At 42.9% G+C, this 24,122-nt stretch overlaps 4 protein-coding genes across 11 annotated transcripts in view; 2 read left to right on the top strand and 2 right to left on the bottom strand.

The window, feature by feature from the left end:
• Positions 1-11,321, bottom strand: part of LOC137003670 (NLR family CARD domain-containing protein 3-like) — a 64,875-nt gene extending 53,554 nt beyond the window's left edge. For 5 of the 6 annotated variants that reach the window (XR_010892026.1, XR_010892027.1, XM_067363900.1 and 2 more), the window contains exons 1-7: positions 10,957-11,321; positions 10,227-10,323; positions 9,849-9,953; positions 2,699-2,803; positions 2,441-2,525; positions 1,982-2,177; positions 46-1,876 (exon numbers count right to left, since the gene is read on the bottom strand). Coding sequence is in view for 4 of the 6 variants with exons in the window: in XM_067363900.1 (XP_067220001.1) it covers positions 46-1,876; positions 1,982-2,177; positions 2,441-2,525; positions 2,699-2,803; positions 9,849-9,953; positions 10,227-10,249 (2,345 nt within the window). In the remaining 2 variants the exon portion in view is untranslated. Of the gene's footprint in view, positions 1-45; positions 1,877-1,981; positions 2,178-2,440; positions 2,526-2,698; positions 2,804-9,848; positions 9,954-10,226; positions 10,324-10,956 lie in introns of those variants that run through there. The other variant, XM_067363902.1, reaches the window with a different exon arrangement.
• Positions 11,322-12,274: 953 nt separating this feature from the next.
• Positions 12,275-12,766, top strand: LOC137003836 (gastrula zinc finger protein XlCGF49.1-like). Its single transcript, XM_067364094.1, has one exon. The coding sequence runs from the start codon at positions 12,275-12,277 to the stop codon at positions 12,764-12,766; it is 492 nt and encodes a 163-aa protein (XP_067220195.1).
• Positions 12,767-17,626: 4,860 nt separating this feature from the next.
• Positions 17,627-18,613, top strand: LOC137003835 (oocyte zinc finger protein XlCOF6-like). The gene has a single exon (XM_067364093.1). It carries the CDS (start codon positions 17,627-17,629, stop codon positions 18,611-18,613), a length of 987 nt encoding a protein of 328 aa, XP_067220194.1.
• A 2,895-nt stretch (positions 18,614-21,508) lies between these two features.
• Positions 21,509-24,122, bottom strand: part of LOC137002916 (protein NLRC3-like) — a 35,630-nt gene continuing 33,016 nt past the window's right edge. For all 3 annotated transcript variants that reach the window (XM_067362857.1, XM_067362859.1, XM_067362858.1), the window contains one exon: positions 21,509-21,705. In XM_067362857.1, the coding sequence (XP_067218958.1) occupies positions 21,639-21,705 (67 nt within the window). In that variant the 3' untranslated portion in view covers positions 21,509-21,638. The remainder of the gene's footprint in view (positions 21,706-24,122) is intronic.

The following is a 24,122-nucleotide window of genomic DNA, read 5'->3' as shown; positions in this document are numbered from 1 at the left end:
TTTCAAATGAGAGCAAAACATAACAAAACATATTAAATGACTTACAGAGCTCTTCTGGAGGTTTTGATGACTGCCGATAATCTACTGAGACACTCGTCTGATTTCTTGAATTTCTGAAGCTCAAACTCCTCCAGCTCTTCCTCTGATGTCAACAACACAAAGACCAAAGCAGACCACTGGGCAGGTGAAAGGTCAGCAGATGAGAGACTTCCTTTGCTAAGGTGGGTCTGAATCTCCTTCACCAGAGTTTGGTCGTTCAGTTCATTCAGACAGTAGAACAGATTGATGGATCTCTCTGCAGACAGATTACCTTCTAATTTCTGCTTGATGTACTGAACTATTTCCTTGTTGCTCTGGTCATTGCGGTCTTGCTGTGTCAACAGACCCCGTAAGAGTCGTCGATTGGACTGGACTGAAAGACCGAGGAGGAAGCGAAGGAAAAGGTCCAGGTGTCCATTGTCACTCTCGAGAGCCTCGTCCACTGCAGTCTTGAGAAAATCAATCATGGTTTCATTTTTGTTTTCCTGTTCTGTAGACTCATGAACAAACACACTTTTCTTGTTGATGTCTAGAAACAGATGTGCATAAAGGGCTGCAATAAACTCTTGAATGCTCAAGTGAACAAAGCAGTACATGGTACCAAGAATGATCCCTGTTTCCTCCTTAAAGATCTGGGTACACATGCCTGAGTACACTGATGCCTTATAGACGTCAATACCACAGGCTTCCAGGTCTGTGTCATAGAAGATCACATTATTTCTTTCCAGCTGATGAAATGCCAGTTTCCCCAGTGAAAGGATGGCGTCTTTATCCCAGGAAACATCTGCTGCATATTCTCCGTCATATTTTCGGCGGCTCTGCTGGATCTGAAAGCGGAGAAAGTGTGTGTACATTTGTGTCAGAGTCTTGGGAGTGTCTTCAGTGTTTGATTCCTGTAGTGTTTTAGAGATCTCATCAGCCTGATTGTTTTTCACATCATTATTTCTTTTCTCCTCCAGAATGTTCTGGAGAACAGTGGCTGAAATCCAGCAGAAGATTGGGATGTGGCACATGATAAAGAGACTCTTTGATTTTTTTACATGATCAATGATTGTGATGGCCTGATTCTGATCCGTGAGTCTTTTTTTGAAGTACTCTTCCTTTTGTGCGTCACTGAATCCTCGTATCTCTGTCAGCCGGTCGATACAGTCAGGAGGAATCTTACTGGCAGCTGCTGGTCTGGTGGTGATCCAGATGAGAGCAGAAGGAAGCAGATTTCCCTTCATGAGGTTCGTTAGGAGAACATCCAGAGAGGCTGGTGATGATACATCACTCCATGTCTCATTACAATCAAACTTCAGAGGAAGGCGACATTCGTCCAATCCATCAAGGATGAACAGGACTTTGAACTGATTCCTTCTTGTAAGGTTCAGTCCTTTTGTCTCTGGGAAAAAATGAGTTATAAGGTCCATCAAACTTAGTTTTTCTTTCTCCTTTAAGTTCATCTCTCTGAATGGAAGAGGAAATATGAAACTGATATCTTGATTTTCTTTTCCTTCAGCCCAGTCCAGAACAAACTTTTGCACAGAGACTGATTTTCCGATGCCAGCGACTCCTTTTGTCAGTACAGTTCGGATCTCCTCATCTTGTTCAGGAGCTTCAAACAAATTTGTGCATTTAACCTGAATCTCTTGAGATTCATGACGCCTGGAAGCAACTTCAATCTGTCTGACCTCATGTTCAGTATTGACCTGTTCACTGCCACCCTGAGTGATATAGAGATCTGTGTAGATGTTATTCAGAAGTATGGAGTCACCATGCTTCGCCATTCCTTCAAACACACACTGATACTTCTTCTTTAGGCCACATTTTAGCTGATGAATGAAGAACAGCTCATCTAAACACACGGACAAAAGGTAGACAGTTTTAGTCTTCATTTATAGTATTATAGATAGTCTACATTAATAAGTGACAAACTGACAGATGGTCATGAGTCTCTGACCTTCTAGAGCATCAGCAGCTTCATCTTGCTTCATCTCTCTCAGGTAATGTAGTGTGAGATCAAGAGCTGCTGCTTTGATATTGCATCTATTCTCATTAAAGTCCTTCACCAAGTTTTGTGTGTTCTCATTTTGTAATATTTTCTTAAACTTTTCCAGCTCTTTCTTCAGAAATGTGATTATTTTGCTCTCAAGATCCTACAAAAAAAAAAAAAAAAAAAAAAAGAAAATACAATTTAAACCAAATTTTTCATCTACATTTGGTCAACACTATTTATTCAATAATTATTTATTTGTATAAAAAAGTTAAAAGACTAACATGCTAACCATCTGTTATTTTTGACTTATAGAGAAAAAAAAGGAAAATTAAGTGACCAAGAGGAATTTAATAAAACTTCTTTGTTCAATAACATATTTGTTTGTTATAAATATTAAACATTTATGAAAACGTGTTTTTCTACCTGGAAGATCCACAGGAGATTGTCTTTGAAATCCTTGTGGTTCCTGTGAGTTTGAACATCTGAGTCTAATGTCTCATATTGAAGCCTATAAACAAATAAAATACTGTTTTTCTAGGCAAAATATTACAAAAAGCTAGAAAAAAAACATTAGCTGTAAATACTCAGCTAATATGATAATTATTTGATCTAATTATGTTTCATGATTGATAGTCACTGATAGAACTTTTTAACACATTAGAAATTAGAAACATGAAATACTTTTTATTAGATGATGGTTTTTCCCCACTGAATTCTGGTGGTAGTTCTTTTGACCAATCACTCTTCAGAGACATAGAGCTGGACACATGTGATCCTGATCTTACACTAATGACACAAACAACAGAGAGAAAACACTTTAGTAAAGTAGATACTTTAGGGTGCTTACACACCTGCCTCATTTAGTTCGGTTGAATCATACTAGAGTTCGTTTCCCCCTTTGGTGCGGTTCGTTTGGGCAGGTGTGAAAGCAGCAATCACACTCAGGTGCGCATCAAAAGCGGACCAAACAAGCGGACCGAGACCTGCTTGAAGAGGTGGTCTCAGTACGCTTTCAAACGAACTCTGGAGCAGTTCGCTTGAGATGTGAAAGCAATCCAACCCAGTTAACGGACCAACAAACCAAATTATATAATTCATAGCGGGAAATGTGATATAAAAAGCGGTAGTGTCTGATTCTGTGAGTGAGCACATTATTTACCATACCTGAAAACGTCTAGGTTACTAATGTAACCCCCGTTCCCAGAAGGAGGGAACGGAGACGTTACGTCGATACTGACGTAATGGGGTCTCGCTAGGGAGCCCAATCACCTCCAAGGATACAAAACAAGCCAATGGGAATTGGCCTGTGAGATTTACATGCCGGGCCCCTCCCCCGGCATCCGGGTATAAATAGGGCCGGCATACTCACCTTCATTCATATTTTTGCTGAGGAGCCGAGACAGGAATCTGGCCGCTCAGCGGTGGGTCAAAGCTATGGCAGGGGAACGTAACGTCTCCGTTCCCTCCTTCTGGGAACGGGGGTTACATTAGTAACCTAGACGTTCCCATTCAGTCAGTCACGTTCGACGTTACGTCGATACTGACGTAATGGGGTCCCGTGGAAAACGCCATAGCAACTGAACCACGTTACGAGTGTTAGGGAGGCAGGTGCTGGCAGGCTGAGGCGTGCCAAGTGCAAATGCGGCCCATACTCGCAACCCTCCAGCGCCCAGAGCAAGCCCAGGAATGTCTTCCATACCGGTGGGATGGAGAGGACAGGGCGTTACCATGGAGAAGTCGAAGCTGCTGTTCCTACCCCACGGGGGAGAGTGCTTCGGAACTCAATCCCTCGTTTTCCAGCAACGACAAAAACGCCAGGAAAGCGTTCCCCGAGGAGGGGAAAGCTACGGAGACCACACCCTGCCCGAAGGGAGGTAACGTGTGGAGACACATATGGACTGGTCTGAGAACAGTAACGCATATGGAAGATCTCTGATGTAGGTCCTACCTTTCGGGAGGAACGACTAGCAATCAGAGACGGGGCAAAAGCAAAGCCGCCCAGGGAAAGACACGGGTTTACCGTCAGGGAAACCTTACCGTGGACAATCTCATATGGGATTACCCGAGGGGAATCACAGCATATGGGCATCTAGCCCAGTACAAGGGCAGACCAACTGGGCATACACGCAAGTACTGGACCTGGCGCCTGACGCCTCCGCCGCGTCTGGCTGCCGCAGGATGCAGGAGGAACTCCACAGGGTTCGCCGTTACGGGGAACTGAACTGAGGAGCGAAAACAGTGCTCGCATTCCCTCTCCCGAGGGAAATGGCACAGCAAGCGAACACCCATGGCTAACTACGAGTAGAAAGCACACGGGTGGACACCGGTTCCACTCGGAGGTTATAATACCTCGCGAATGTGTTTGGTGTCGCCCAGCCTGCAGCTCTGCAGATGTCTGCAACAGAGGCGCCGTGCGCCAACGCCCAGGAAGAAGCAACACCCCGAGTGGAGTGAGCTCGCAACCCGAGGGGGCACGGCTCGCCTTGGGACTGGTACGCCAAGGCGATGGCATCCACTATCCAGTGGGCCAACCTCTGTTTGGAGACAGCCTTTCCCTTCTGCTGACCTCCAAAACAGACAAAGAGCTGCTCAGAGCTTCTGAAGCTCCGCGTGCGGTCCACGTAAACGCGCAGAGCACGAACGGGACACAGCAACGCAAGGGCTGGGTCTGCCTCCTCCGGGGGCAGTGCTTGCAGGTTCACCACCTGGTCCCTGAAGGGAGTGGTGGGAACCTTGGGCACATATCCAGGCCGGGGTCTCAAGATGACTTGAGAGTAGTCCGGCCCGAATTCCAGGCACGAATCGCTGACCGAAAATGCTTGCAGGTCCCCAACCCTCTTGAAGGAGGCGAGCGCGGTCAGGAGCACTGTCTTAAGAGACAGATGTTTCAGCTCAGCTGACTCGAGGGGCTCGAAGGGAGCTCTCCGAAGGCCCGAGAGGGCGATGGAGAGATCCCAGGAGGGAATGAGGCGAGGCCTAGGGGGATTTAACCTCCTGGCGCCTCTGAGGAACCTGATGATCAGGTCGTGCTTTCCTAGTGACTTGCCATCAAGCACATCGTGATGCGCTGCGATGGCGGCCACATAGACCTTCAGGGTGGAAGGGGACAGCCTCCGTTCCAAACCCTCTTGAAGGAAGGAAAGCACAACACCGACCGGGCATTTCCGGGGGTCCTCCCGGCGGGAGGAACACCACTCAACGAACAGACTCCACTTCATGGCATAGGCGCGCCTCGTAGAGGGGGCTCTGGCCGAAGTGATGGTGTCGACTACCGCGGACGGTAGGCCACTCAAGTCTGCCGCGTCCCGTCCAGGAACCACACGTGGAGGTTCCACAGGTCGGGACGTGGGTGCCATATGGTGCCCTGCCCCTGAGAGAGGAGGTCCTTCCTCAGGGGGATGCGCCAGGGATGGGCTGTCGCGAGGAGCATGAGTTCCGGGAACCAGGTCCGGTTGGGCCAGTATGGCGCAACTAGCAAGACCTGCTCCTCGTCCTCCCTGACCTTGCACAGTGTCTGTGCAAGGAGGCTCACTGGGGGAAACGCATATTTGCGTAGGCCCCGGGGCCAGCTGTGTGCCAGTGCATCCGTGCCGAGGGTCCCCTCGGTCAGCGAATAAAACAACTGGCAATGGGCGGATTCCAGAGAAGCGAACAGGTCCACCTGTGCTTCCCCGAACCGGCTCCATATCAGCTGGACCGCCTGGGGGTGGAGTCTCCATTCCCCCGGGAGTGTGAGCTGTCGTGAGAGCGCGTCGGCCGCACGATTGAGCTCGCCCGGGATGTAGGAGGCGCGCAGCGACCTGAGTCGGCGCTGACTCCACAGGAGGAGATGGCGGGCGAGTTGCGACATGCGACGGGAGCGTAGACCACCCTGATGGTTGATGTACGCTACCGTCGACGTGTTGTCCGTCCGGACCAGTACATGCTTGCCCTGCAACAGCGGTCGAAACCGGCGCAGCGCAAGGAGTACTGCCAGCAACTCGAGGCAGTTGATGTGCCAATGGCGACGGGGTCCTGTCCAGGAGCCCGACGCCGACTGGCCACTGCATATGGCACCCCAGCCGGTGGTGGAGGCATCTGTTGTAACAACAACATGCCCGGACACTTGTACTAGGGGCACCCCGGCCCGTAGAAAAGCAAGGTCCGACCACGGGCTGAATGTGCGGCGACACTCCGGAGTGATGACTACACGGAGTGAGCCGCGGTGCCATGCCCACCTCGGGACTCGATCGCGAAGCCAAAGCTGAAGCGGTCTCATATGAAGCAATCCGAGCGGCGTTACTGCGGCTGCGGATGCCATATGCCCCAGGAGCCTCTGAAACTGTTTCAGTGGGACCGCTGTTTCCCGCGAGAACGAATTCAGGCAGTTCAGCACCGACTGTGCACGCTCGTTGGTGAGACGTGCTGTCATGTTGACCGAGTCCAGCTCCACACCGAGAAAAGAGATGCTCTGCACGGGGCAGAGCTTGCTCTTCTCCCAGTTGACCCGAAGCCCCAACTGGCTGAGGTGACTGAGCACCAGGTCCCTGTGTTCGCACAACTGCTCTCGGGACTGGGCCAGAATGAGCCAGTCGTCGAGGTAGTTGAGGATGCGAACGCCCACTTCCCTGAGCGGGGCAAGGGCCCCCTCTGCGACTTTGGTAAAGACGCGAGGAGACAGGGACAGCCCGAAGGGTAAGACCCTGTACTGATATGCCCGCCCCTCGAACGCAAACCGAAGAAACGGTCTGTGTCGAGGAAGGATCGAGACATGAAAGTACGCGTCCTTCAGGTCGACGGCTGCAAACCAATCCTGGGGGCGAACGCACGTGAGAATGCGTTTCACCGTGAGCATCTTGAACGGGAGCTTGTGAAGGGCCCGATTCAAGACACGCAGATCCAGGATCGGTCGTAACCCCCCGCCTTTCTTGGGTACTATGAAGTAAGGGCTGTAAAACCCAGACTCCATCTCGGCTTGAGGGACAGGCTCTATTGCGTCCTTCGCCAAAAGAACCGCAATCTCCGCCCGCAGGACAGTGGCGTTGGGACCTGTCACCGAGGTGAACAGAACGCCGCTGAACCTGGGGGGACGCCTGGCGAACTGAATCGCGTAGCCGAGTCTGATTGTCCGAAGGAGCCAACGGGATGGGTTGGGAAGGCGTAGCCACGCCCCCAAGCTCCATACGAGTGGAACCATCCGGACAACAGAAGTACCCACGGGGGGGCAGCATGGAGCACTGTGGCCCAACTCGGGAGGCGGTGCGTCCCGAAGTCGGGGTTGTGAGTGGGGTCCACTCACGTGGCTCATGGTGGGCAGGGTGGCGTGGGAAGGCAGTGCGTTCCCGGAGCGCCAAGACCCTGCCCGTGGCGAAGGAAGGAGCCTTGCGGCCAGCGGCGGAACAGAAAAAAACAACACAGGATTTTCCCCCGGGCCCTGTCCCGGGGGAAGGAGCGGAGCGGTCCCCGTCTCCTGAGCAGCCTCCAAAACCTCCGGGTCTCCCGTCTCAGGGCCGCTTCTTCGCCTTCTTCTTCTTTTTAGAAGGCGGTTTGGCGGTCTGGGCGGGGGGCGTGGCCGTCCTGCGGGTGGCTCGAGGAGGATGGGAGGGTTCCGACCTCACAGGAGCCTGAGCCGCAGGGGGACGCCCTCGGCGAGGAGCAGACGGAGGCACAGCCCGAGGCGGATTGGTGGCATCATCACGCCTGGGCAGGATGTGCTTGATGGCCTCCGTCTGCTTCTGCACCGCCGAGAACTGCTGGGCAAAGTCCTCGACGGTGTCGCCGAAGAGGCCGGCCTGGGAGATGGGGGCGTCAAGAAAGCGAGCTTTGTCGACCTCCCTCATCTCAGCCAGGTCCAACCAAAGGTGCCGTTCCTGGACCACCAGGGTGGACATCGTTTGACCCAGGGCGCGTGCCGTGACCTTCGTTGCCCGGAGGGCAAGGTCGGTCGCGGCGCGCAGCTCTTGAAGCACCCCTGGATCAGCACTACCCTCGTGCAGGTCCTTCAGGGCTTTAGCCTGATGGACCTGCAGAATAGCCATGGCGTGCAGGGCAGAAGCCGCCTGTCCAGCAGCGGAGTAAGCTTTGGCAGCGAGAGCGGCCGTGGTCTTACCCGCTTTGGACGGGAGACGCGGACGATTCCGCCAGGTGGCCGCGGACTGCGGGCACAAGTGCACCGCAATCGCACGTTCCACCTGAGGAATGTCCACGTACCCCTTGGCGGCTCCCCCATCGAGGGTAGTGAGAGTGGAGGAGGCAGAGGACCGTAGTCTGGCAGTGTGAGGTGCCAACCAGGTCTTCTGGAGCTCCTCATGCACCTCCGGGAAGAACGGCACTGGGGCGGGACGCGGCTGAGCGCTGCGCCCCGACCCCAGAAACCAGTCATCCAGCCGCGAGCGCTCGGGACAGGGTGGAGGGTTCCACTCGAGCCCGATGCCCGCGGCGGCCCGGGCAAGCATGGCTGTTAACTCGGAGTCCGCCTCTGACTGAGCAACCACCCCTGAGGGCGGAAGCTCGGAGTCATCGTCAGACTCTGAGCCGTTCAACCCACTCCCCGATGCGGCGATCGACATCCGATCCTCTTCCGGAGCGCCGAAAGTGACGTGGGGCACCCCCGAAGAGGGCCCCGCGGCAGCAGACGGCATCTCAACGGCACATGGTGTTGTTGAGGAGTGGGAGGTTCGTGGGGACGGACCCGACGAAGTAGCTCCCACTGTGATCCTCAGATCTCCCAGAGCACTAACCTGGCCAGTGGCCGCTACAGCCACCGGCGCCGGGGTAGTGACAGAGGGGCCTCTCACTTCCGTGTTAAAGAAGGAGAGACGCGATCTCAACACCAACATGGACATGCCCTCGCAGTGAGGGCATGTACCATCCACGAGCGCCGACTCAGCGTGCGGTCTACCCAGACACGTGAGGCAGTGATCGTGGCCGTCAGAAGAGGTCAGGAAACGACCGCATCCAGAAACACACGGACGAAAAGACATCTTGAAAAAGACGCTGATCGCCCGTGCTTGCTCTTTCAGTATACCTCACCAGCCGAAGCACCCAGGGATGGGCGTAGCACCGTCCTGTGGGCAGCGCGTCGTCACCCCCACCGCTGAGTATGCCTTCCCACCAGCTGGAGAGACTCGAGCAGGCCACCGGAACAAAAACAACAAAGGTAGCAATTAAAATTGCTGTTGCAGGACCGAGTCCTTGTAGCAATTATAATTGCTGTTTTTTGCTCTTTAGAAATTCACTCTTCTTGGAGATGAAGTGCGCAGATCCGATGTGATCGGCTCCGAAGCAAAAGTATGAATGAAGGTGAGTATGCCGGCCCTATTTATACCCGAATGCCGGGGGAGGGGCCCGGCATGTAAATCTCACAGGCCAATTCCCATTGGCTTGTTTTGTATCCTTGGAGGTGATTGGGCTCCCTAGCGAGACCCCATTACGTCAGTATCGACGTAACGTCGAACGTGACTGACTGAATGGGAACCAATGAGCACCTCTGTTGTGTCATTGCACTTCTCTGTGCGAGAATGCTGTCCCGACGAAGCCTTGATTCTCGCTCTGCTTCATTATAAAATTCATACGGTCTCTCACAACATGCTTTGAAATGTTGCAATGTGAAAGCAAACCGAACCAAGAAGAAAATGCAACATTGTAACAAATTTAGTCCCTGTTTTGGAACAAAACAAATGATCCATAGGTGTGAAAACACCCTGAATGTTCTGGAGAACAGTGGCTGAAATCCAGCAGATGATAAAGAGACTTTACTGAAGGCTGGTGGCATTTCTTTTGACTGATCACTCTTCAGAGACAACTTTTTAACACAGTCAACGTGTGACCAAAAATTAGAAACATGAAATACCTTTTATTAGATGATGGTTTTTCCCCACTGAAGTCTGGTGGTGTTTCTTTTGACCGATCACTCTTCAGAGACACAGAGCTGGACACATGTGATCCTGATCTTACACTAATGACACAAAGAACAGAGAGAAAAACACTTTAGTAAAGGAGATACTTTAGGGTGCTTTCACACCTGCCTCATTTAGTTCGGTTGAATCATACTAGAGTTCGTTTCCCCCTTTGGTGCGGTTCGATTGGGCAGGTGTGAAAGCAGCAAAAGTGGACCAAACAAGCGTACTGAGACCTATATATAAAACAATGATTAAAGTTTAGTTATTCACAGGAAAAAACAAACTCCAGTAGAGTTTAAAATGATGGTGTGAAACAGACGCAGTGTTACCTGTGTTTCTCTGAGAGACTCATCTTAGAGAGAGAGTCCTTTCCTCGCTCCTCTGATCAGCACTGGTTTGAGAAAACAATCAATCGTTCAGCAGGACCTGGAAATGACAAGATTTTACAGAGATGAAGAACATGAAAATAATGAAGAATGATGAGTTAGACACAACAGCAAAAACAATGAATAAAATAAAGTGAGTTACATATATATTGTCATGTAAAATAACTGAATGGTCTTAATAATTTCATATTGTTTAATGAGTTTAACTGACTCATGACTCTAAATATGAATTCATAAACCTAATTTGTTTTATTCTCCATTCCAGTTTAATATAATTTCACAATCATATTTACACAATCTTTATTAATTGTTGAATTGTTTGTCATTTAATCATTACTTCAAGTTCACAATGATGGTGGGATTCATAATTATTTTAGAATCATTTTTAAAAAGTAGAGTAAAAGTAACCTGAATTAAAATGGTCATACTGTATAACTACAAGTCATAATTGTTATGAACTGAAATATTCGATTTAATTAAAATAAATTAAAAGAACTTAGGCTTCATCTATTGTAAATGTCTGGTTCAAAAATACTTTCGATTTCGCATCACAAAATCAACAGCCTAAACCGGAAGAGAAAACCTTCAGAAACATATTCGTTTTCAATAACCGTTTCTCAATAAGTTTATTATCAAAGGTTATTGAAAAATCCACCCCCACCCCCTCACTTACTTTCTTGAAGTCTTGTCCACTAAGAAGAGAGATTATAAGTATTTTTTTATAAACTTCCTCATTTTCCTCCTCCTCTTGTTGTCTGTCAGCGCGAGTCGTTCTCAAAATCTTTTTCTGATCGATGGATTGTGGATTAAATATACATTAATGACCGCGAGTGTTAGATTTGGTTATCATTGAGAATGTTTTCTGGAACATCGCAAGGATCAAATCCAGAGAGCAACAGGTTTATTTGGTCTCTCTGTTGGTGTGACGTTACTTTCGTTTTCCTCTTCTTCGTGTGTTTTACAGGCTGAACGCCACCTACTGTACTGGAGCGAGGATCTTCTACCACATTATGTCTAATCCTGTTTAAGACAACTTAAATTAACATTTCAGAAATGCATTTGTTATATTCCCTGTTTCTGCACTATAATCTAAGATGCTGATATTGTAAATGACTGACATCCTGAGGTTTGTATTTGTTATGTACATTCAATCCTTTTTTGTTTTAGGACCAGACTGCTTATAGACACAGACAGACAATGATTTATGTAACAGATGCTCTTTACTCATCTCACTTGCACAAAAATAAATGCAGTGAATTATAGAAACACACAGGAGAAATTAACATCACAGACAGCATCTTGTGCAGCGAATATGAAACTCTCTCAACACTGAGTGGATCGTCTGCTGTTTTCTTCTGAGATCTGAAATCCACAGTCTTTACCCAAATAACTACTCCTACCAATCAAAAAGGCATATGAAACATATACACATTTTAACCTTATTATTATTTTTTTATTATTATTAAAAAAATATATGGAGTATGTATAATTTTTAATTAAATGGATTTACAGTATTGCATTCCAAGTTCTAAAATTATTATAAAACATTAAATTCTAATTTCAAAAACAGAGGCTTGTGCTATAAAAGGAATATTTTTCTGAACAGTTTACTGTTAGTTTATAATAGTAACAGATACCATAATGTCATATTGTTAAATTGTTTAATTGACTTATAAAGCTAATTAATGTTGTATTTCTTTAAATTAAGGCTTGTGAAAAGAGTCACTAAAGTAACAAAACAGCCGTGGGTGCTTCTCATTTCTCATTTCTGATCCTCTCCTCCCAGCCTCTATCAACTTTCTCCCAGTTTTATTGCCATTATAAATGAGATCATGAATGTTTAGCGTGTAAAAATATCACATAAAACAGACACTGGAGCTCTGATGTGTTGTGCTGTTAAACTGAGGGTCACTTTGATTAACTAGATCCTGATTCACCTGTATTCTGATCAATTTGATTTTTAACCATTGAATTTGTTTCATTCAGACCTGATGGAAGAAGAAAGTGAAGAAGAAAGTGAAGAACTGAGTGAAGAGGAAGGAGAACATCTGAAAACTGGAAAGAAGTCTAAAATGAATTTGTCACGAAAGAGAACAGGAGCTAAACATTCATGCACCTGCCTTCAGTGTGGAAAGAGTTTCGCATGTAAAGCAAGCCTTAAGGATCACACAAGGATTCACACTGGAGAGAAGCCTTACATATGCGATGGATGTGGGAAGAGTTTCAGACACAGATCAAGCCTTTGGGAGCACACTAAAATCCACATCGGAGAGAAGCCTTTCACATGCCTGCAGTGTGGGAAGAGTTTTACACTTAAATCATACCTTAATACTCATGTAAAATCTCACTCCAGAGAGAAGCCGTTCATCTGTCCTCAGTGTGGAAAAGGTTTTAGTCGGGCGGCACTCCTGAAAATCCATGAGAGCATTCACAGCGAAGTGAAGCCGTATCACTGCGCTCCATGCGGGAGGAGTTTCAGCTAAATAGCTGCCCTTCAAAGACACTTGAAATCTTTCATACATAATAAATACAGGCCTCTAGAAAAATTCATGCTCCACGCTGTAGCGTCAGGTCATGGTTTGCCCTCAGGAGCAAATGTGTTCAAAAAGAGCAATTCACTAAAACACATTACCTGCAGTGAGAACGGCAGTACAGGGACATGAATGTATTAGTTCTTAAAATTTAAACATGTCTGGTGCTGTGAAGGTCAGGATTAACAGCTGTCATGTTTCATTTGGTGTTTTGTTTTCATTTAATAAATACTGTTTTACGTCTAGATCAGGATTGGGCGACTCTGGCCTTCAAAATCCACTTTCCTGCAAAGCTTGCCATAGTTACTCATTTGTTAATTGATTAGCCCTACCTGTTCCTTGTTCCATTTAGGGTGTGTATTTATACCCTGCTTGATTTGGTTATTAGTTCTCATCTATATGTTTTGGTTCACTGTGCTTCTGCATTTTTCCAGTGTTCCTGAGTGTTTTGTTTTTTTATTTTATAAATACCACTTTGTCTCAAGATCTTCATCTCTCCTTGTCTTGCACCAACCGTTACAACAACATTTGAGGAAAACAGAAAATCATGCAGACATATTTTTTTTGGCCAGGCTGTCATATATGGAAATTATGAATGAACACATGCAAAAAGAGAAAACCAAAAAATATTGCACTGAGAACTGAAAATACCTCATTGTAATATATGCATTGCACATATACATGACATGAAGAGATGGTAGTCAGAAATGGTAGTGCAAATAAATATATTTATGAAATAGACATTCTGTATATTACATTCTGTGTAAAAAAAAAAACACACAAAAGCAATAAAAATACAGAAATAAAATAGCATATAATACACATCTTTTGGTGTGGCCAAGAACTGGCAGAGCTTGGCAAGTCGTCGGTGTGCACACTAACGTGATATTCGTCCCAGTGTGCACAAGCCTTAAGAGTGTGTTATGATGTCGGAAGCTAAATCAGTCAATTCTAAAATGTTAATGAAAATGTAAAATATTATTTTTGGTCATTTTGTCATCAGTTTGTCTTCTGGGGTACGATGCCAATTTATGTTTGAAATAGAAATCTTTTGTAACATTATAAATGTCTTTACTGTCACATTTGATTATTAATGCCTACTTACTGAATAAAAGTATTTAAAAAATCCACTTACCCCAAACTTTTGAATGTAGTATTATGGTTTTCACACAGAAAATTGTTCAGTTTTTGGCCAGGCAAAGAAATAGAAAGTATCACAGTTTCCACAAAATATAAAGCAGCACAACTGTTTTCAACACTGATAATAATCATAAATGTTTCTTGAGCATCAAATCATCATATCAGAATGATTTCTGAAGGATCATGTGACACTGAAGACTGAAGTAATGATGCTGAAAATTCAGCTTTGATCACAAGAATGAATTATTTTATAATGTAAGAATATTTACTGATTTTGCGGCTTTTTAAAAATAAATTAATGCAACCTTATGAGCATAAAAATCTTTTTAATAGTGTTTGTGTAGTTCCTACATTGCTGTTATCATCAGTGGTACCTCTGAATAGAGTCATGTTGAGTCAATATGAATGCATTCATGTAGAATAAGAGTTTCTATAAAACTAAAATGTCTATATAGTTATCCCATGTGATTAACTGTTTTTATTGTAAAAACATAAAACCCTTTTAAGTAGAAAAAAAAAAAAAATCACATAGTGCATCGTAAACATAATAGGTTTGTCTGATTGGCTCAAATCAACCTGGTACTAGGACCGCGCGCCAGCGAGCAGATCGCGCACTTCCGGGTGTCACGCGCCAGCGGAGCAACTGCCATTGAACTGCTTCTCAATCTCTCCATATATTACAGAAGGCGAGAGGAAATCTGGTGTAACGGTAAATGAATTAATGTTTTACAGTAGTTTACACATTCTGCAGATGATCTGGTATTAGTTATGGCAGCTCTGTAAAGCCAGTGAGCGCTATAATTATCCTCTAAATATCTGTTTATGGCGCCAGTATATGAGCTGAATAGATATTATAGATACAGAAAGTGACAAATACTGCAACGTGATGTCTGACATCTTTAAGCATTAAATAAACACGAGACAGTGCAGTACAAACAATACTGAGTTTAAGATTTAGGGCGATTTGATCATTTAAATTAATTCAGTAATTGTATTTGTAATGAAAATTAAAATATAGTTTTTATTATTATTATTATTATTATTATTAACTCCAATGACATATCTGTGGTGACAGTACATTATATTATTATTAAACATTATATTACAGTTCCTATACAGTGATAGATTTTTTATAGGATATTGATGTAACATACAATATAATCATTTGTATTTATTAAAAAAATACAATATAATGAATATGCAATATACTGAATAAGTTCATGTTATAATAGAAACACTGAAAGTCTTAATAAAGTCTCATCAGTGATTTTATTTCTAACACGGCTGAGGTGTTTCAGTGTTATTTCACACAAGCAGCTGTGATTTAATGGTTCATATCTTGTCACGTCACACACATTTTTAATATTCATGAGTGACGTGACCATCGTATGATGAATTCAGCACTAAATACTAATAATGACTTTCTGCTCCAACAGTTTCCAGGTGTAGAAAGTGAAGAGTGCGAGTGACACTATTGTAAAGATGGAGTTTATTAAAGAGGAGAGTGAAGACGCGAGTGATGCAGAAACATGCAGAATGAATGATGAAGAAACTGAGGAACAGAGAGGTCTGTGATCATTCTTGACTCTTCATTAATGACTGTTTGGTGACAATCACAGGAGCTGTTAAATGATGCACCATGTTGCATTATAATGCATAAACAAACAGCATATCTTTACTTAAACTAAAGCAGATGATCATGATAAGTGATGCACCAATCATGTTTTTCATTGCCAATTCAGATTTTTTTCTAAGCAAACTGGCTTAGAATTCCAATACAATTGCTTTTATTTTTTTTTAAGCAAATTTATTTGCTGTTTATTTGCTCTATAACAGGCCAAAATAAATACCTGTAGCCATTTGAAATTAGAATCAACCTCTGCATTTTAATCATGATCCAAACAAAGATGCTGCACACATGCTAATCTAATTTTAATTAGATTATATAATTTCAAGATTTAAACTTTAGATGTGTGGAATTATGCTGCATAAAACACCTGCAGAAAACAAAAACAGCAGACGTACTGAATAAAAATGCAGATTCACTCTCTGACAATAGGTGGCGCTAATGGAGCAGAAGTGGTTTCTTTGAGTACCGCTGAACACAAAGCAGTTATACACTGTGTGCAGAATTATTAGGCAAGTTGATTTTCTGATCATATTTTTTTTTTTTCCAAGCACATTTTACCAATTCCAATCCACATCATAAGATATTACATTTAAAGATCCAATTGGTCAATTTATTCAACAAAAAAGAACGATATGAGGTGAAGGAACAAACTTTTCTCCTCAGCTTCTAAAAACTACCTCCTCAACGGTCACTATCTTGCGCGCCCCCCACTTTATAAAAAGATGTCATTAAAATTTCTGATGTTGTCGATGTTAACTTCCTGTTTCCAGACTTCCTAATATTTTCACACAAATTACATTTTGGGAAATAACTGCAATGCAGTTTGTGCGCAAGTCCAGAACAGAGATTGGCAAAAATAAAAATAAAAACCGAGAAAAGTCCGAGATCCCCTGCTAACACAAATATACCAAAATAAATGATCGGTGATCTATGCTCGTCAGCGGTGAATTTTAAATTAAGATCGGTTCGTGAGAGCTGCCAAATTTAGTCACTACCGATCGAGTCATAGAATATGATTATCGCCCGATACCGATCTGTGGATGATCGATCGGAGCATCTCTAGTAAACATTATTGACCGAACTGATTGTATTGGTGCAGTACAATAATAATTAGGGGTTCAAGCACGAAGTTTGGTCGTAGACTCAAGTGTCTTATATCATTGGAATCCTTGGCTCAAGACAAACAAAACATATATCTTCATTTCCGCTATTAAAACTTTTCTGCGTTTTGAATTTTTTGAAAAATCTACTTTTTCCAACTCCTCTTAGGCTGTTTATTCGATTCACTCGAAACTTGATATACATCATCTAGAGACCTTCCTGGCAAAATGTTATTAAAAGAATTTCGATTAGGGCTGGATGATTAATTGAAAAGTAATCAAAACCGAAATTCAGAACCTCTAACTGACGAAATTTTCCCATATCGGTTATTTTGGTTTCTTAATCCTGTTAGGAGCCATTGGCTGCCATTGGCCTAAGAAGTTTGAAAACTAGTTTGACCAGGATAATGGAGGCCGATCAAAACGAAACTTGGTGGACCTCTTTGACTCTTGACTCTAGCAGCCTGTGTGAAGTATGAAAGAAATCAGCCACCAGGTGGCGCTACGTATCACACATAAACTATATTCATAGCATATGTTGAATCTCCTCATTCTCTATAAGTTTACCTTAAGATCCTAGGTATTTCACTCAACCTCAAAACCACTGTAGTACAATTCTCTATATTTTTTAGGTCAATAATTATCAAAAACGGTTGAACTTTATCATTTGGATAGCCATAACAGGATCATTCAGAAATGTATCTCCATCCAAAAGCCTATAAATCTTAAATGTTTTCGTGTCGGCCTAGAACCTAACACCATAAATGGCATAAAGATCTTAAAAGCTTGAACCCCGATAAATGCTGCTTGCAGCTTTAATATGACTATTGTAATTTTAACTGGTGCCAGGATCAGTTCATGTGTTCATCTGGAGCCCTCTTTCTTTCTGCCATGAAACTGTGGGTCACTTCTGTTTCTTATTTGTCTGAATTGATTCTAGACATGATGAAAGTGAAAGTGGAGTGTGAAGAACTGAATGTAGTGGAGGAGGATCATCAGTATCAGAGACCTCAGAAGGTCATAACAGGAGAAAAGCCGTCACAGTCCGAAAGCGTTTTCTCCCAGAAAAGAACAGGAGCCAAAAAACCACCATTCATCTGCCCTCAGTGTGGGAAGTGTTTCACACTCAAAGTGAACCTTAAAAGCCACATCAAAATTCACACCGGAGAGCGTGATTTCACCTGTCTGCAGTGCGGCAGCAGCTTCTTCAAAAACGCAGATCTGAAGAGACACCTGCAAACACACACCGGAGAGAAGCCGTTCAGCTGTCCTCACTGCGGGAAGAGCTTCACACGCAAAGAGAGCCTGGAGAACCACATCCGGATCCACACCGGAGAGAAGCCTTTCACCTGCCTGCTGTGCGCCAAGAGCTTCATACGCAAAGGACACTTTAAGAACCACATGCGCATTCACTCCGGAGAGCGTCCGTTCACGTGTCACGAGTGTGGGAAGAGCTTCACGCAGGCCACCATCCTCAAAAACCACCAGCACTCGCACTCGGGAGAGAGACCTTTCAGCTGCGGCCAGTGCGGGAAAAGCTTCATTTCAGCGAAGCACCTGAAGATCCACCAGAAAATTCACCAGAAGCTTTTCTTGTGCTCTTTCTGTGGAAAGATGTTCTCGCAGCTGGGCTACCTGAAAGAGCACCAGAAAATACACAGCGGCGAGAAAGCTCACATGTGTTCGGTGTGCGGGAACAGCTTCTCTAGAGCCAAATATCTGAAAGAGCATCAGAAGGTCCATACGGGAGAGAAACCCTACAAGTGCTCACATTGTGACAAGAGCTTCAGTCAGTCAGGGAACCTGAAAATACACGAGAGAGTTCACACCGGAGAGAAGCCGCACCGCTGCCCGCCATGTGGAAGGAGTTTCGTCACATCCAGCGCTCTGCTGTCTCATCGAAGGAAATGTCGCCAAAAGTTGTCGTAGAGAGCAAGAGTCAATAGTGTGAAATTCAGATGAACTGAAGAGTCATTGTGCTGAAGATCATTTGCTTCTACATCTTTGTGCACAGCTACATTAAACATGTTAACTGTGTATAGTGGCATTCATTTCCATCCACATATTTATATGCGAACTTTGGAATATTGCAATAAAAAGTGTTGTATGGAAACACCAAGATGCACATAAATTCTAAAAATGTGCATAAAAAACATGAACTCAACTGAGGCGGATAATTGTTTTATCTGATAAGAAGACTATGATGGAAGCTACGATGGAAACACATTTACCGAATAAATCCCTCGATGCATAACAGAAGCTCACATACCTTTGCCTCAACAGAGGCTGTGATTGGATAACTGGACTAACCAGCAGACCAATCGTATCTCAGCATCTTAAATGTTGGTTTGGTGGTTCTGAAATGCCTGAGCCAAAGTGTGTCATCAGAATGATTTGGTTTAATTCCCTCCAGAAGTGTCTCACGTGAGCATCCGAATGCAAGAGATCATGACAGTGTTTATTGTGTTTCATCTGCCGCTCTGAGACGAACTCATTTATGATGCAGGAAAAAAGAGCCATTTGCAGCAACTTACATTTTTATTACTGATATTTTGCACCAACTTCCCAGGAAGTGACAATTCTGTTCTCTTGAACACATGGAATGGATTTTTTTTCGTAAATTATTTATGCCATAATACAATTTTGCACATAAGTTAAATAGCTAATGTTTAACATAAGTCTATTATTTCTCAATGCATAGCCTTAACAAATCAAGTATAAATGATAGCTTGTGAGAGGAGGTGAATGGAAAAGACCTGCAGTGTGAATATGAGGAGATCAGAACAGAAGCCTAACCAGTCAACAGCTGAAGTGTTGATGAAAATATGAAATAAGGATCTTTGCAAGTTCATTTATGGCTGAATAGAGTACATTAATATTATGTTCAAGAACACTATGGTGTAGTCTTGTATGTTATGAATTGAAATGTCCATAAATGAGAGGAAAATATTGTAGAGAGCTACTCATCTAATGAGCACAGAGGACAGATGTACTTGAGTTCAGCAGATGTTCAGTATTGTTCCAACAATGTATCTCAGTTCTGTGGTAATAAACCTTTTTTTCCCCACGACACTGCATCAGATCTTTGATTTCACCAGCAGATACACACACTATTGAGAAAAGATGAAACTGCTTTAACACTTGTGCTGTGTTGAAAACCCTATCACACGCGTAGTGTTCCCAGTCAAAAAATGACCAGCCTACAAAAAAATGCTTATAAATCTCTTGTTATGCCACCTTATCACCAAATATTGGATTCAATCTTTTTGTCAGCTTGTTTTCTTACAATTAGGACAGGTTTTATATTTATTTTTGGGACTGATCAATCATAGGTCTATTTATCTGAGCTTATATACCTCAGTTTTTGGGTGAAAAAGGCATAAATTGTGGATAATTTTGTCAATTTTACAAAAAAATATTTAAAAATGTTGCACTGTTTATCACACTAGTGTGCTTTAATGTTTAAACAGGAAATTTGTTTTGAAAGGGTTTTATTTTGTTTTTATTTATTACAAAATGGCACAAAGTCACACTTGTGGTGTTCCCGGTCAAAAATGACAGGGGTCAGAATTGGCACCCTGACTGGTCTGCAGCTATGCAGCTCCATACGCAACAAAATGTGATGCTCTGTGTATTCTGACATTTTTCTATCAGAACCAGCATTAACTTCTGGAGCAGTTTGAGCTACAGGAGCCAGTGAGCCTCGGCCACTCATGACCCTGTCGTCGGTTCACCACTGTTCCTTCCTTGGAGCACTTTTGATAGACACTGACCACTGCAGACTGGGAACACCCCACAAGAGCTGCAGTTTTGGAGATGCTCTGACTCAGTCGTCTAGCTATCACAATTTGGCCCTTGTCAAACTCAATCAAATCTAGCTGTGTCTTGCAAATTACCTGGCTCTCATCTCTCCAGTATCCAAAATATTCCCATCTACAGATGTTGATGTTTTTGGGTCCAGTCCTTATCCTGGCCTGAATTCGCCTTCCCTGTTTCTTCGCTTTCTTCCATGTCATAATGATAAACCTGGTCTGTTCTGTTCTAATGCTGGATTTAGGCGTGCTGCATTCAGATTACACACTGCGGGCATGCAAGCATACAAAATCATGCTTTCTGTATGCTTGCATCGTGGTTTTATTATGATTTCAATTAATGTACAGCCCTAAAACTGTCTGTGTTTAACTTCCCATCGGGGGAATCCCTGCTGCATTCTTAAGTGATTCAACTTCGTCAAGTGGACAAGGACAATTTATTTGGATAGACCCCTCAATTTTGACCGAGGCCACAATGTAACATGATTGTGATGTCACAACAGCATCTCACAGTGCTTACACATGCTGCATCCAGTGGTGGGAAGAGTACAGAAAAAAAATTTACTTAAGTAATGCTACTTAAGAAATAATTTACTTGAGTACATGTAGAAGTACTAAAACATAATATGACTCAAGTAAGAGTAAATAAGTAGATGAGAGTTAGAAGAGACTTATAAGTAGTTAGAAAAACTAAATAAAAACTAAATAAAACTATTCAAGTTACTATGTTACAAAGTATTTTAGTATTATTATTTATTTATTTTATTTTTACCCAAACTGAGGTGATGTTAGCAATTTGGAGAGCTAAACACTAATGTAATTTCATTCATACTGGAAGCCGGATCAGCTGAGCTCACAATGCTTTCGCAGCCCAGCATGATTTCTTCTTCAAAAATCCTAAAGATCACTCATATGGTTTTGTTTAATATCTACCAAAACCTTAATTTGTCTGAATAATAAAACAACATTAATAATTCAGGATCACATGTTTCTAATACACATGGTGCTTTATTTCATTGTAAAGTGTGAGTCTCTTCCATCTGTATGAAACACATTTACACATTAATCACACATTTATTTCTCCTCATAGACACAGTAGTGAGACTCTTCTGTGGATCACCTGATGATTTCTGCTCCTCTCATCATGATTTCACAGATTTAAACCATGATTTAAACAATCCAGAGACCTTTGGTGATTGATTATTTACACTGTAAGGTGAAACACAAGAGAAAACAATCAGTGTTCAGTGGAACAAAGTGCAAATGAATTACTATATTTCAATTACTGTTTTTTGAGTAAAAAGTTACATTAAAATCCTGTAATCAGATTAATTACTGACTTTACGTGATTTTGCAGAGTATTTGTGTAAATATAATACATTTAAATCATGTTGATATGTTTGTGTTGGTGTGACTCCTATTGAGTGACTGTAAAGAAGAAACTAATGAGTGTACGGAGTATGGAATAAACCACAGGGAGCAAATGCAAAAGTTATTCTGAATTATTGTATTGTATTGTATTGTATTTATTTATAAAGCACTTTCCAGGCTACTATGTAGCTCCAAAGTGCTGTACATAGTATACAAAATCAATAATTAAAATACAAATAGACAAACAACACAACAAAACACATCATCGATAATAATCCTCATCATTGATAATAAATACTTTTATGAAAAGTTAAAACGCCAGAGAATACAAATTTAATTTTAAGTGACTCTTAAAGATACCCAGTGTAGAGGACGATCTAACCTCTAAGGGAAGCATATTACATTGTCTTGGACCAGTGACAGCAAACGCACAATCTCCTTTTGATTTAAAACGTACTCTTGGGATCACTAATAAAAATTTGTTTGAAGATCTCAACATTAAATGTGATTTGTATGGCTTAATGAGCTCCACCAAATATTCTGGGGCCATTCCATGTAATGCCTTAAAAACATACGTTAAGACTTTGAATTGGATCCTGTAATACACTGGAAGCCAGCCTAATGAAGACAACAGTGGAGTAACATGATCAGTCCTCTTAGCCTTCATAAGCATTCTAGCCACCACATTTTGTACAAGTTGGAGACGTGCAACATAAGTTTGACAGGTTTCAGAACAAATAGCATTACAGTAATCTATCCAGGAGAAAATAAAAACATGGATGACTTTTTCTAAGTCGCTAGTTGACAGAATTGATTTTAACTTAGCTATTTCCCATAGATAGAAGAAACAATTCCGAACTACAGTTTTTATTTGACTGTCAAATTTTAGAGATGAATCAAAGATGACTCCCAGATTTTTCACTCTGTCCTGCAAATGACAAGCCCATGGACCTAATATGTCAATTTCCGCCTTGTTCAACGCTGACCGGCCAAAAATCATCATTTCCGTTTTACGTTCATTTAACTGTACCAGATTATCTGCCATCCAATCTTTAACTTCATCCAAACATCTACGGAGTGTAGCACAAGAATCAGTACAATTAGGTTTTAGAGGCAATTAGATCTGCGTGTCATCCGCGTATAAGTGATACGAGATACCATATTTTTGAAGATTAATCCCAATGGGAGCATATATATTAAAAACAAAATAGTGCCCAGAATGGACCCCTGGGGAACCCCACTAGTAAGATGTTCTGAATGTGATGAGAAATTACAAACCTTCACTATAAAAGTTCTTTGCTCTAAGTAAGAAGCAAACCATGAATGAATTGTGCCTTGTATCCCAACAAACTGCTTTAACCGGTTCAAAAGAATCAAATAATCAATCGTATCAAACGCTGCAGAGAGATCCAACAGTATTAAAGCAGCATGGTTCCCTGTATCACTTATGAGCAACAGATCATTCACTACCCTTAAGAGTGCTGACTCAGTACTATGTCTACATCTAAAGCCTGATTGGAATTTATCTAAAATATTATGCTTAGTTAAATAAGTAGTTAATTGTCTAAAAACTACTTTCTCTAAAATCTTAGATAAAATAGGAAGTTTAATCTTCTCAACAAAACATTTTGCAAATAGGTTACATGTTACTAGTAGGAGTCAAAGTTCATTTCATTCTAGGACAAAGAAGTCTGATGACCACAGTAAATAACTCTCGAGGGGACTCAGAGCTATTGGCAATGATATTACCAAAATAGCTTTCTTTAAAGTGCTTTACAGCTTTTTGATATTTAATCAAACTATTCCTCAAAATTTGAAGTGAAATATCCAGTTTATCTTTGTTCCACTTTCTTTCAGCTCTTCTACATTCCTGCCTTAGAGCTCTAGTCTGTTCATTCAGCCAAGGTTGCGTATTGACTCTTTTTTCCTTTTTATATGGTGCAGCAAGATCTAAAATGTTAGAACAGACAGAGTTAAATGTTGTAATTAATTCTACTGGATCAGTAGAAGGTGGTGCAGACTCAATCCAAGGGATTGATGGAGCAGCAATATAACCATTTAAGAATACCGATGTTATTGAGGGAGAAATAATGCAATAAAGTTTAGCAGGCAGAGAAGAGGATTGACATATACTTGGAAGCTTTACATTAAATACTACTGGACAGTGATCTGAAAAACTGTTTACCATGACATCAAGATCACATACAGAAACTCCTAATGATAGAACAAGATCAAGAGAATGACCCCTTTCATGA

Source organism: Chanodichthys erythropterus, chromosome 16 (genome assembly GCF_024489055.1).
Source record: "Chanodichthys erythropterus isolate Z2021 chromosome 16, ASM2448905v1, whole genome shotgun sequence".
NCBI classification, from domain to species: Eukaryota; Metazoa; Chordata; class Actinopteri; order Cypriniformes; family Xenocyprididae; genus Chanodichthys; species Chanodichthys erythropterus.
Note: the sequence above shows the minus strand (reverse complement) of the source record. Positions and strands in the feature narration are given on the sequence as shown.

Bases quoted from the DNA above. Each gene is read 5' to 3' on its own strand.
- LOC137003836 (XM_067364094.1), top strand. From the start codon at position 12,275: ATGGAAGAAGAAAGTGAAGAAGAAAGTGAAGAACTGAGTGAAGAGGAA.
- LOC137003835 (XM_067364093.1), top strand. From the start codon at position 17,627: ATGATGAAAGTGAAAGTGGAGTGTGAAGAACTGAATGTAGTGGAGGAG.